At 46.2% G+C, this 14834-nt stretch overlaps 1 protein-coding gene across 3 annotated transcripts in view; it reads right to left on the bottom strand.

The window, feature by feature from the left end:
- LOC122937796 (collagen alpha-6(VI) chain-like) overlaps positions 1-14834 on the bottom strand; it is a 280737-nt gene that overhangs the window by 54923 nt on the left and 210980 nt on the right. For all 3 annotated transcript variants that reach the window (XM_044292846.1, XM_044292844.1, XM_044292845.1), the window contains 2 exons: positions 1448-1510; positions 1274-1336 (listed from right to left, as the gene is read on the bottom strand). In XM_044292846.1, the coding sequence (XP_044148781.1) occupies positions 1274-1336; positions 1448-1510 (126 nt within the window). The remainder of the gene's footprint in view (positions 1-1273; positions 1337-1447; positions 1511-14834) is intronic.

Here is a 14834-nt window from a genome sequence, read left to right as displayed (position 1 = left end):
CCGGGACGGGTCAAGACCCATTCAACAAGTTCTATTTTTTTGTGGTGCAGAGGCACAGACAGAAACACCAAGGAAGCACTCCGTAGTGCTTCCGTGGGGTTCCGATCCGTGCTTCCGTTCCGCATTTCCGTGATTGCGGACCCATTCAAGTGAATGGATCCGCATCTGTGATGCGGAGTGCACACGGGCCGGTGCCCGTATATTGTGGACCCGCCGCATGCGGGCCACAATACGGCCACGGGCACACAATGTTCGTGTGCAAGAGGCCTTAGGCTACATGAATTCGACGGCGCCATGTTTGCGGTCCCCAAATTGCAGATCCCCAAAACATGGATGCCCCTCGTGTGCGTTCTGCAATTTCAGAACGGGCAGCCCATTATAGAAATGCCTATTCGTGTCTGCAAAATGGACAAGAATAGTACATGTTCTATTTGAAGTGAATGGGTCCACATCTAAGCTGCAAAAAATGCGGCTCGGGTGCGACCCAAACAAGGTTCATGTGCATGAGACCCGATATGAAAGTCTCCCTGGTGCCCCTAGCAGTGTTAAAAAAAATAAAAGAACATATACTCACTACTTTATCCCCCATCATTTCTAGCACTGCCACTTCAGGCCTTTTCTCCAGTGTGTGTTTACAGGCTGCAGCCGTGACATAGCGGTATATTGCAGCCAAACTTTGGCCTCAGTGGTCTTTTCCTGTATATGGTTGACTGCAGTAGTCACGTGCCATATACAGCGATGTCACCACTGCAGCCTATAAATGGAAACTGATTGCCACAGAATAAAATAATCTTGAAGGTGGGAATGCTATGAAATTTCCGATATTATCTAGCCAAAAGACCATTTAAATCAATGGTCGTTTGCTTAGAATGTCAAATATTTTAGTTGCTGAAATTATCTCAGTAGTTTCAAAGGGTATGCACTATAATTTTGAATATTAATAAAAATAGAGACTTATAAACTAAAAGGGGTTGTCTCCCCTCACCGTTGCCAAGGCGAGATGAGACTAAGTCCTGACCACCGGGTGGCTGGGAAACAATGGGGTGGGCTAGCACTCCACTGTTTCAGTAGCTTCCATTGCAGTGAATAGGTGCAACTAAAATAGTGGAATAGTGAAACCTGTTGGTCGGGATTTAGTAGTGACAAGATAAGACAACCCCTGTAATCCTACATTCTACTGACAAACCTATATCATATGTCAAAACATGATTTTCAGATGTATTTTCCTATGAAAATTAGGGTGCAAGTTACGTTTTTGGTAAAGTAATGTAACCTTTTTCCCTTTTTTTCCAGAATTCCCACGGTCTCCTACACCGCCTGGAGGACCAATTGGACCCTGTGTAAAAGAGATGTTGTGCAATAAGTAATATCAATCTTACTTCTTATATCCATAATGTTTGAAATTAACTTAGACTTCATTATTTTTTAATATTCTCTGACCACTTACCAGAAGGCCCTCTAGTCCATTTCTTCCTTCGTCTCCTTTAATGCCTTGGATTCCAAGCTGTCCCTATAGGAAGGATATGTTACCTTTACTATAAAAAGGTTAAAATATACATATATATTTATATTCGCACTGAAGTCGAATTTCCTCGCGCTTTGTGGTAACAAATCATCTTTTTTCCTAAAATGGCTGCTGCACATGTTATGACATGGAGCAAAGAACTCTGGGAACGAGGGATCACCCACAATGCCATGCATGCAGCCAATCAGCAGCCAGCTCCTGTGATGTCACAGCCCTATAAATAGCCTCAGCTATCTTGGTTTCAGCCATTTTCCAGTGTACTTAGTGCAGGGAGAGATGGCAGCAGGCTCTAGGGACAGTATTAGGAAAGACTTAATTGTGCTGAAAAAACGATTTATAAGTTCAGGGAAAGATTATTCATAGTGTAGGGAAAGGATAGGGAGGCATCATCCATGCTATAAAAGGAGAACAAGGTCCAATAGGAGAGTGTACAGCCTGGGTAATAGGAGCGATTCTATTACACCTTGCTGCACTAACTGGGGATCCAAATTGGTGTTATACTGCTGCTTTTAGGTTGTTCGCACTATATGATACATCAGTAATTCCAGCAATCCTTGCTTGTTATTGGGGTGCAAGTTCTGTGTGATACAGCCATTTATGGGGTGTATTAATAGGAAATATACATATGTCTGATTAGCCATTCTGTGGTAAATTTACATTGCTATACAGTAGGGATGAGCGAACTCGAACTGTATAGTTCGGGTTCGTACCGAATTTTGGGGTGTCCGTGACACGGACCCGAACCCGGACATTTTCGTAAAAGTCCGGGTTCGGGTTCGGTGTTCGTCGCTTTCTTGGCGCTTTTGTGACGCTTTCTTGGCGCTTTTTGAAAGGCTGCAAAGCAGCCAATCAACAAGCGTCATACTACTTGCCCCAAGAGGCCATCACAGCCATGCCTACTATTGGCATGGCTGTGATTGGCCAGAGCACCATGTGACCCAGCCTCTATTTAAGCTGGAGTCACATAGCGCCGCCCGTCACTCTGCTCTGATTAGCGTAGGGAGAGGTTGCGGCTGCGACAGTAGGGCGAGATTAGGCAGATTAACTCCTCCAAAGGACTTGATTAACTGATCGATCTGCAGCTGTGGATCATTGAGCTGCTGATCCTCAATTGCTCACTGTTTTTAGGCTGCCCAGACCGTTTGTCAGTCACATTTTTCTGGGGTGATCGGCGGCCATTTTGTGTCTTGTGGTGCGCCAGCACAAGCTGCGACCAAGTGCATTTAACCCTCAATGGTGTGGTTGTTTTTTGGCTAAAGCCTACATCAGGGTGAAGCTGTCACACCAAGTGCATTTAACCAGCAATAGTCTGTTCATTTTTTGGCCATATACAAAATCAGGGGCAAGCTGCGCCTGTCACCAAGTGCATTTAACCCTCAATGGTGTGGTTGTTTTTTGGCTAAAGCCTACATCAGGGTGAAGCTGTCACACCAAGTGCATTTAACCAGCAATAGTCTGTTCATTTTTTGGCCATATACAAAATCAGGGGCAAGCTGCGCCTGTCACCAAGTGCATTTAACCCTCAATGGTGTGGTTGTTTTTTGGCTAAAGCCTACATCAGGGTGAAGCTGTCACACCAAGTGCATTTAACCAGCAATAGTCTGTTCATTTTTTGGCCATATACAAAATCAGGGGCAAGCTGCGCCTGTCACCAAGTGCATTTAACCCTCAATGGTGTGGTTGTTTTTTGGCTAAAGCCTACATCAGGGTGAAGCTGTCACACCAAGTGCATTTAACCAGCAATAGTCTGTTCATTTTTTGGCCATATACAAAATCAGGGGCAAGCTGCGCCTGTCACCAAGTGCATTTAACCCTCAATGGTGTGGTTGTTTTCTGGCTAAAGCCTACATCAGGGTGAAGCTGTCACACCAAGTGCATTTAACCAGCAATAGTCTGTTTATTTTTTGGCCATATACTACATCAGGGGCAAGCTGCGCCCGTCACCAAGTGCATTTAACCCTCAGTAGTGTGGTTGGTCAAGCTGTGACACCAAGTGCATTTAACCAGCAATAGTCTGTTCATTTTTTGGCCATATACTACATCAGGGGCAAGCTGCGCCCGTCACCAAGTGCATTTAACCAGCAATAGTGTGGTTATTTTTTGGCCATATCCCAGTCTAATTCTGTCACTAAATCCATACCGGTCACCCAGCGCCTAAATACTAGGCCTCAAATTTATATCCCGCTAAATCTCTCGTTACCGCTGTCCTGTTGTAGCTGGGAAAGTTATTTAGTGTCCGTCAAAGCACATTTTTTGTTCTGGGTTGAAGTACAATTCCCAATTTAGCAATTTCATAATTTAGTGGTTTCTGCTATATCAGAGCTATTTGAAATCTATCCCTAAAAGGGTATATAATATTCAAGGTGCACATTGGGTCATTCAGAATAACTTCACACACACCCGCTACTGTGTATTTTCAAGTCTAATTCTGTCACTAAACCCATACCTGTCACCCAGCGCCTAAATACTAGGCCTCAAATTTATATCCTGCTAAATCTCTCGTTACCGCTGTCCTGTTGTAGCTGGGAAAGTTATTTAGTGTCCGTCAAAGCACATTTTTTGTTCTGGGTTGAAGTACAATTCCCAATTTAGCAATTTCATAATTTAGTGGTTTCTGCTATATCAGAGCTATTTGAAATCTATCCCTAAAAGGGTATATAATATTCAAGGTGCACATTGGGTCATTCAGAATAACTTCACACACACCCGCTACTGTGTATTTCCAAGTCTAATTCTGTCACTAAACCCATACCTGTCACCCAGCGCCTAAATACTAGGCCTCAAATTTATATCCTGCTAAATCTCTCGTTACCGCTGTCCTGTTGTAGCTGGGAAAGTTATTTAGTGTCCGTCAAAGCACATTTTTTGTTCTGGGTTGAAGTACAATTCCCAATTTAGCAATTTCATAATTTAGTGGTTTCTGCTATATCAGAGCTATTTGAAATCTATCCCTAAAAGGGTATATAATATTCAAGGTGCACATAGGGTCATTCAGAATAACTTCACACACACCCGCTACTGTGTATTTCCAAGTCTAATTCTGTCACTAAACCCATACCTGTCACCCAGCGCCTAAATACTAGGCCTCAAATTTATATCCTGCTAAATCTCTCGTTACCGCTGTCCTGTTGTAGCTGGGAAAGTTATTTAGTGTCCGTCAAAGCACATTTTTTGTTCTGGGTTGAAGTACAATTCCCAATTTAGCAATTTCATAATTTAGTGGTTTCTGCTATATCAGAGCTATTTGAAATCTATCCCTAAAAGGGTATATAATATTCAAGGTGCACATTGGGTCATTCAGAATAACTTCACACACACCCGCTACTGTGTATTTCCAAGTCTAATTCTGTCACTAAACCCATACCTGTCACCCAGCGCCTAAATACTAGGCCTCAAATTTATATCCTGCTAAATCTCTCGTTACCGCTGTACTGTTGTTGCTGGGAAAGATATTTAGTGTCCGTCAAAGCACATTTTTTGTTCTGGGTTGAAGTACAATTCCCAATTTAGCAATTTCATAATTTAGTGGTTTCTGCTATATCAGAGCTATTTGAAATCTATCCCTAAAAGGGTATATAATATTCAAGGTGCACATTGGGTCATTCAGAATAACTTCACACACACCCGCTACTGTGTATTTCCAAGTCTAATTCTGTCACTAAACCCATACCTGTCACCCAGCGCCTAAATACTAGGCCTCAAATTTATATCCTGCTAAATCTCTCGTTACCGCTGTACTGTTGTTGCTGGGCAAGATATTTAGTGTCCGTCAAAGCACATTTTTTGTTCTGGGTTGAAATACAATTCCCAATTTAGCAATTTCATAATTTAGTGGTTTCTGCTATATCAGAGCTATTTGAAATCTATCCCTAAAAGGGTATATAATATTCAAGGTGCACATTGGGTCATTCAGAATAACTTCACACACACCCGCTACTGTGTATTTCCAAGTCTAATTCTGTCACTAAACCCATACCTGTCACCCAGCGCCTAAATACTAGGCCTCAAATTTATATCCTGCTAAATCTCTCGTTACCGCTGTACTGTTGTTGCTGGGCAAGATATTTAGTGTCCGTCAAAGCACATTTTTTGTTCTGGGTTGAAATACAATTCCCAATTTAGCAATTTCATAATTTAGTGGTTCCTGCTATATCAGAGCTATTTGAAATCTATCCCAAAAAGGGTATATAATATTCAAGGTGCACATAGGGTCATTCAGAATAACTTCACACACACGCTTCTGTGCATTTCCAAGTCTAATTCTGTCACTAAATCCATACCGGTCACCCAGCGCCTAAATACTAGGCCTCAAATTTATATCCCGCTGAATTTGAATACAATACATTGGGCCAAATAATATATTTGTTGTTGTGGTGAACCATAACAATGAGAAAAACATCTAGTAAGGGACGCGGACGTGGACATGGTCGTGGTGGTGTTAGTGGACCCTCTGGTGCTGGGAGAGGACGTGGCCGTTCTGCCACATCCACACGTCCTAGTGTACCAACTACCTCAGGTCCCAGTAGCCGCCAGAATTTACAGCGATATATGGTGGGGCCCAATGCCGTTCTAAGGATGGTAAGGCCTGAGCAGGTACAGGCATTAGTCAATTGGGTGGCCGACAGTGGATCCAGCACGTTCACATTATCTCCCACCCAGTCTTCTGCAGAAAGCGCACAGATGGCGCCTGAAAACCAACCCCATCAGTCTGTCACATCACCCCCATGCATACCAGGGAAACTGTCTCAGCCTCAAGTTATGCAGCAGTCTCTTATGCTGTTTGAAGACTCCGCTGGCAGGGTTTCCCAAGGGCATCCACCTAGCCCTTCCCCAGCGGTGAAAGACATAGAATGCACTGACGCACAACCACTTATGTTTCCTGATGATGAGGACATGGGAATACCACCTCAGCATGTCTCTGATGATGACGAAACACAGGTGCCAACTGCTGCGTCTTTCTGCAGTGTGCAGACTGAACAGGAGGTCAGGGATCAAGACTGGGTGGAAGACGATGCAGGGGACGATGAGGTCCTAGACCCCACATGGAATGAAGGTCGTGCCACTGACTTTCACAGTTCGGAGGAAGAGGCAGTGGTGAGACCGAGCCAACAGCGTAGCAAAAGAGGGAGCAGTGGGCAAAAGCAGAACACCCGCCGCCAAGAGACTCCGCCTGCTACTGACCGCCGCCATCTGGGACCGAGCACCCCAAAGGCAGCTTCAAGGAGTTCCCTGGCATGGCACTTCTTCAAACAATGTGCTGACGACAAGACCCGAGTGGTTTGCACGCTGTGCCATCAGAGCCTGAAGCGAGGCATTAACGTTCTGAACCTGAGCACAACCTGCATGACCAGGCACCTGCATGCAAAGCATGAACTGCAGTGGAGTAAACACCTTAAAACCAAGGAAGTCACTCAGGCTCCCCCTGCTACCTCTTCTGCTGCTGCCGCCTCGGCCTATTCTGCTGCTGCCGCCTCGGCCTCTTCCTCCGCCTCTGGAGGAACGTTGGCACCTGCCGCCCAGCAAACAGGGGATGTACCACCAACACCACCACCACCACCTCCGTCACCAAGCGTCTCAACCATGTCACACGCCAGCGTTCAGCTCTCCATCTCACAAACATTTGATAGAAAGCGTAAATTCCCACCTAGCCACCCTCGATCCCTGGCCCTGAATGCCAGCATTTCTAAACTACTGGCCTATGAAATGCTGTCATTTAGGCTGGTGGACACAGACAGCTTCAAACAGCTCATGTCGCTTGCTGTCCCACAGTATGTTGTTCCCAGCCGGCACTACTTCTCCAAGAGAGCCGTGCCTTCCCTGCACAACCAAGTATCCGATAAAATCAAGTGTGCACTGCGCAACGCCATCTGTAGCAAGGTCCACCTAACCACAGATACGTGGACCAGTAAGCACGGCCAGGGACGCTATATCTCCCTAACTGCACACTGGGTAAATGTAGTGGCAGCTGGGCCCCAGGCGGAGAGCTGTTTGGCGCACGTCCTTCCGCCGCCAAGGATCGCAGGGCAACATTCTTTGCCTCCTGTTGCCACCTCCTCCTTCTCGGCTTCCTCCTCCTCTTCTTCCACCTGCTCATCCAGTCAGCCACACACCTTCACCACCAACTTCAGCACAGCCCGGGGTAAACGTCAGCAGGCCATTCTGAAACTCATATGTTTGGGGGACAGGCCCCACACCGCACAGGAGTTGTGGCGGGGTATTGAACAACAGACCGACGAGTGGTTGCTGCCGGTGAGCCTCAAGCCCGGCCTGGTGGTGTGTGATAATGGGCGAAATCTCGTTGCAGCTCTGGGACTAGCCAATTTGACGCACATCCCTTGCTTGGCGCATGTGCTGAATTTGGTGGTGCAGAAGTTCATTCACAACTACCCCGACATGTCAGAGCTGCTGCATAAAGTGCGGGCCGTCTGTTCGCGCTTCCGGCGTTCACATCCTGCCGCTGCTCGCCTGTCTGCGCTACAGCGTAACTTCGGCCTTCCCGCTCACCGCCTCATATGCGACGTGCCCACCAGGTGGAACTCCACCTTGCACATGCTGGACAGACTGTGCGAGCAGCAGCAGGCCATAGTGGAGTTTCAGCTGCAGCACGCACGGGTCAGTCGCACTACAGAACAGCACCACTTCACCACCAATGACTGGGCCTCCATGCGAGACCTGTGTGCCCTGTTGCGCTGTTTCGAGTACTCCACCAACATGGCCAGTGGCGATGACACCGTTATCAGCGTTACAATACCACTTCTATGTCTCCTTGAGAAAACACTTAGGGCGATGATGGAAGAGGAGGTGGCCCAGGAGGAGGAGGAGGAGGAGGAGGAAGAGGGGTCATTTTTAGCACTTTCAGGCCAGTCTCTTCGAAGTGACTCAGAGGGAGGTTTTTGGCAACAGCAGAGGCCAGGTACAAATGTGGCCAGCCAGGGCCCACTACTGGAGGACGAGGAGGACGAGGATGAGGAGGAGGTGGAGGAGGATGAGGATGAAGCATGGTCACAGCGGGGTGGCACCCAACGCAGCTCGGGTCCATCACTGGTGCGTGGCTGGGGGGAAAGGCAGGACGATGACGATACGCCTCCCACAGAGGACAGCTTGTCCTTACCCCTGGGCAGCCTGGCACACATGAGCGACTACATGCTGCAGTGCCTGCGCAACGACAGCAGAGTTGCCCACATTTTAACCTGTGCGGACTACTGGGTTGCCACCCTGCTGGATCCACGCTACAAAGACAATGTGCCCACCTTACTTCCTGCACTGGAGCGTGATAGGAAGATGCGCGAGTACAAGCGCACGTTGGTAGACGCGCTACTGAGAGCATTCCCAAATGTCACAGGGGAACAAGTGGAAGCCCAAGGCCAAGGCAGAGGAGGAGCAAGAGGTCGCCAAGGCAGCTGTGTCACGGCCAGCTCCTCTGAGGGCAGGGTTAGCATGGCAGAGATGTGGAAAACTTTTGTCAACACGCCACAGCTAACTGCACCACCACCTGATACGCAACGTGTTAGCAGGAGGCAACATTTCACTAACATGGTGGAACAGTACGTGTGCACACCCCTCCACGTACTGACTGATGGTTCGGCCCCATTCAACTTCTGGGTCTCTAAATTGTCCACGTGGCCAGAGCTAGCCTTTTATGCCTTGGAGGTGCTGGCCTGCCCGGCAGCCAGCGTTTTGTCTGAACGTGTATTCAGCACGGCAGGGGGCGTCATTACAGACAAACGCAGCCGCCTGTCTACAGCCAATGTGGACAAGCTGACGTTCATAAAAATGAACCAGGCATGGATCCCACAGGACCTGTCCGTCCCTTGTCCAGATTAGACATTAACTACCTCCCCATAACCATATATTATTGGACTCCAGGGCACTTCCTCATTCAATCCTATTTTTATTTTCATTTTACCATTATATTGCAAGGCTACCCAAAGTTGAATGAACCTCTCCTCTGCCTGTGTGCTAGGCCTAAATATATGCCAATGGATTGTTGCAGTGGTGGCTGACGTGAAGCCTCATTCTCTGCTATGACATGCAGACTGATTCTCTGCTGACATGAAGCCAGATTGTCTGTTACGGGACCTCTCTCCTCTGCCTGGGTGCTGGGCCTGAATTTATGACAATGGACTGTTGCAGTGGTGGCTGACGTGAAGCCTGATTCTCTGCTATGACATGCAGACTGATTCTCTGCTGACATGAAGCCAGATCCTCTGTTACGGGACCTCTCTCCTCTGCCTGGGTGCTGGGCCTAAATATATGACAATGGACTGTTGCAGTGGTGGGTGACGTGAAGCCTGATTCTCTGCTATGATATGAAGACTGATTCTCTGCTGACATGAAGCCAGATTGTCTGTTACGGGACCTCTCTCCTCTGCCTGTGTGCTAGGCCTAAATATATGCCAATGGATTGTTGCAGTGGTGGCTGACGTGAAGCCTGATTCTCTGCTATGACATGCAGACTGATTCTCTGGTGACATGAAGCCAGATCCTCTGTTACGGGACCTCTCTCCTCTGCCTGGGTGCTGGGCCTAAATTTATGAAAATGGACTGTTGCAGTGGTGGGTGACGTGAAGCCTGATTCTCTGCTATGACATGCAGACTGATTCTCTGGTGACATGAAGCCAGATCCTCTGTTACGGGACCTCTCTCCTCTGCCTGGGTGCTGGGCCTAAATTTATGAAAATGGACTGTTGCAGTGGTGGGTGACGTGAAGCCTCATTCTCTGCTATGACATGCAGACTGATTCTCTGCTGACATGAAGCCAGATTGTCTGTTACGGGACCTCTCTCCTCTGCCTGGGTGCTGGGCCTGAATTTATGACAATGGACTGTTGCAGTGGTGGCTGACGTGAAGCCTGATTCTCTGCTATGATATGAAGACTGATTCTCTGCTGACATGAAGCCAGATTGTCTGTTACGGGACCTCTCTCCTCTGCCTGGGTGCCGGGGCCTAAATATCTGAGAATGGACTGTTCCAGTGGTGGGTAACGGGAAGCCAGATTCTCTGCTATGATATGAAGACTGATTCTCTGCTGACATGAAGCCAGATTGTCTGTTACGGGACCTCTCTCCTCTGCCTGGGTGCTGGGCCTAAATTTATGAAAATGGACTATTACAGTGGTGGGTGACGTGAAGCCTGATTCTCTGCTATGACATGAAGACTGATTCTCTGCTGACATGAAGCCAGATTGTCTGTTACGGGACCTCTCTCCTCTGCCTGGGTGCCGGGGCCTAAATATCTGAGAATGGACTGTTCCAGTGGTGGGTGACGGGAAGCCAGATTCTCTGCTATGGAACCTCTCTCCAATTGATTTTGGTTAATTTTTATTTATTTAATTTTTATTTTAATTAATTTCCCTATCCACATTTGTTTGCAGGGGATTTACCTACATGTTGCTGCCTTTTGCAGCCCTCTAGCCCTTTCCTGGGCTGTTTTACAGCCGTTTTAGTGCCGAAAAGTTCGGGTCCCCATTGACTTCAATGGGGTTCGGGTTCGGGACGAAGTTCGGATCGGGTTCGGATCCCGAACCCGAACATTTCCGGGATGTTCGGCCGAACTTCTCGAACCCGAACATCCAGGTGTTCGCTCAACTCTACTATACAGCCATTTACGGGTGTATTGATAGGAAATATACGTACGTCCTATTAACCATTCTGCGATGAATTTACATTGCTATACAGCCATTTACGGCTGTATAGGAGATATACGTACGTCCTATTAACCGTTCTGCAGTGAATTTACATTGCTATACAGCCATTTACGGGTGTATTGATAGGAAATATACGTACGTCCTATTAACCGTTCTGCAATGAATTTACATTGCTATACAGCCATTTACGGGTGTATTGATAGGAAATATACGTACGTCCTATTAACCGTTCTGCAATGAATTTACATTGCTATACAGCCATTTACGGCTGTATAGGAGATATACGTACGTCCTATTAACCGTTCTGTGGTAAATTTACATTGCTATACAGCCATTTACGGGGTGTATCAACAGGAAATATAAGTACGTTTTATTAGCCGTTCTGTGGTGAAGTTACATTGCTATACAGCCATTTATGGGGTGTATTAATAGGAAATATACATACGTCTAATTAGCCGTTCTGCTGTGAATTTACATTGCTATACAGCCATTTACGGGGTTTATTAATAGAAAAAAAAAGTACGTCTTATTAGCCGTTCTGTGGTGAAGTTACATTGTTCTACAGTCTTTTTGGGGGTGTATTAGTGGATAAAAAGTACGTCTTATTTGCCGTTCTGCTGTAAATTTACATTGCTATACAGCCAAGGTGGAGTTCCAGAGCGTGCTCACGTCGCACAACAGCCGGTGAGCTGGCAATTTCAAGCGCTGTTACAGCGTTAACAGACCGGCTGAAGCTGTTGGTGACTTGCGGAAATGTGCACACACGCGGTGCACCTTCAACAGTAGCTCAGGCAAATTGGGGTAGGTTTTGAGAAACCGCTGAACCACAAGGTTGAGACGTGGGCAAGGCATGGGATGTGTTTAAGCTTGCCGAGCTCCAAAGCCGCCAGCAAGTTAGAACCTTTATCAGACACAACCATGCCTGGTTCTAGGTTGAGTGGCGAGAGCCACAGCTCGGTCTTGTCTCTTATTCCCTGCCACAGCTCTGCAGCGGTGTGCTGTTTGTCCCCTAAGCATAACAGCTTCAGCTCGGCTTGTTGCCGCTTCCCCACTGCAGTGCTACACTCCTTCCAGCTACCGACTGATAACTGACTGTTGCTGCACGTAGATAATTTGGAGGTGGAAATGGAGGAGGAGTGGGGGTTGGAGCCACTAACATAGGTGCTGGCGGAAACCCTGATGGAAGTAGGGCCCGCAATCCTTGGCATCGGTAGCACCTGTGCCATCCCAGGGTACGACTCGCTCCCAGCCTCCACAACATTCACCCTGTGTGTTATCAGGGAAATGTTGCGTCCCTGGCCAAATGCACTTGTCCATGTGTCTGTGGTTAAGTGGACCTTCCCAGTAACTGCATTGGTCCGGGCACGTGTGATGTTATGGGACACATGTTGGTGTAAGGCGGCACACCTTGAAAAATAGTGGCGGCTGTGGACTGCGTAACGCGGGACGGCCGCCGACATCAGGCTGCGGAAGACCTCAGTGTCCACTAGCCTAAATGGCAACATTTCCAGGGCCAGTAATTTGGAAATGTGAGACAACCCCTGTAAACCCTGTCATCTTGCAGGCCCATATAACTCTCACTCTGCATGTAACAGAAGAAGGTTATGAAGTGGCGCCCATTGTAATAAATATATATGGTGTAGCTTTTTGCTGTGGATTAGGTAGGTAAGGAGAGTTTCCAGGCCAGGGAGAAAACAGGCTGACACAATAAATAATAATAAAATAATAATAATAATTAATCATCAGTAATAACCAATATCACTGCACTTGTATGGACATTATGTGATCGGTAAACTCTGGCTGCATCTCTAACAGATTTTTTTATATTTTGCTTTGTCACTTTGGTGATGATAACTTTTAATAACTTTGAAGACAGTAAAGATGACTTTCTCCAAGTCAATTATTTTTTTCTGAGAACAGTAGACAACCATTAAGTAACAAGCCAGGTCATATCTTCACTACTCTTCCAAAATATGTATCTGTGCCTGACTGCTTATTGAGTGAGATCACTTGGAAGTAAATATAACCATGTGCATTAGTGTGAATTTTCCTATTGTGGCTCAGTTATCTGACATAGTGCATATGTTTTCCAAACTGAATAACTTTGATCTAAAAAGTAAGGAAATCCAAGGTCCTACACTCCAACCCTTGGGCCAGAGACACAGGTCATTTCACCTTCATGGGAGAATCCCTGCCAAACTCTTACTAGTATCATATTAGATTTTGACCATATTATCGAGGCACACCTACAAATGTGGGCAAACACAATTCAGACAGTGGTGTATGAAAGACATACTTCACAAACCTATCTAACAACATACGCTTCACCTATAGCTTCCTCCAGGGGGTGTAACTTATTCTGGGGTTGGAGCCAGCCTTGTGGTCTGCATTTGCCTTATATCATTCTTTATGTAGGTCTGTTTTTCAAGGAGTTTTAACTTGTGGTACTTTACATTAGTTCTATATGTGACTAACATATTATTGTGAGGTGTTTTATTGTGCCAACATGTCATTAATATCGCAGACAGAGCTCTTTTCTTGAAAGTGATTGCTATCTTTTATTAATTATTGTATACATTATTGTTATGTGTGTCCTTGGTAGGTGTTTCCATACTGTTGAGAAAAACTAATTTTCAATTCTGAAGATTTCTGCCTTTATGACATAATGAGACATTAACAATACAAAATATACTATCAGAAAATGACATAGTCCTTAAATTAGATTTTTGTTATAAGCTTCACTGTATAGACTAGGACTGAATCAGTAGAGTCAGCTTATAATTAGAGGCCAGGAGGTTTAATGGTAAATGGGCCAGTGTGCACCAAGTCATTTTTTTCTTTAGCCATCGCCCACTTGTCACAGGCTTCATAAGGATCATCCCCCATTCATGTTCCTGAGCAATGTTTCTTTAGGTTCCAGTACTGTGCACTAAGGTATTCTTTTGTCCTGATATCTAGTTATTGACCTATCTTTTTCCTGCCTGCTTCTACTGTCTACTACCTGCCCTGAGATTGTAGCTCCTCACCATTAATCCAGAAACTCTGCCAGCCCTGACCCTGTCTGTCTTTTATTGTGAATGTAGTCTACTAGCCCTGACCTCTGTCTGTCTAATGTCACCATGACCACCTGTGCCGGGATGCAGGCAACTGCAGGCAAGTAGAGGAGCATGGCCCGCATTGCATACAGAAGCATGGAATGGGAATGAGTTATTTAATTTTTTGTTTTATTTGTCACTTTGGGGTCATAGGCATTATAATTAATGGAGCGCTACAGGGAGCAAGGTCATTAAAACTACTGAGGTGCTACAGGGGGGAGGATAATTATAACTACTGAGGCACTACAGGGGGCAGGGGCATTATAACTACTGGGGCACTACAGGAGGCAGAGGTATTATAACCACTAGGGCATTGCAGTTAGCAGGGGCATTATAACTAATGAAGCACTGCAGGGAGCAGGAACATTATAAATACTGGGACACTGCAGGGGTATTACAACTACTGGGGCACTACAGAAGGGCATTATAACTACTGGGACACTAGAAGGTACATTTTAACTACTAAGACATATAATTAGATATATAAAACTAGTGAGGGCACTACAGGGTCATTAAAACTACTGAGGCACTATAAGGGGCATTACATAGTAGCTACTGGTGGCAGTAT

This window comes from Bufo gargarizans, chromosome 5 (assembly GCF_014858855.1).
Source record: "Bufo gargarizans isolate SCDJY-AF-19 chromosome 5, ASM1485885v1, whole genome shotgun sequence".
In the NCBI taxonomy this organism is placed as follows: Eukaryota; Metazoa; Chordata; class Amphibia; order Anura; family Bufonidae; genus Bufo; species Bufo gargarizans.
The sequence above is the reverse complement of the archived record's forward strand: the minus strand, read 5'-3'. Positions and strand labels throughout refer to the sequence as shown.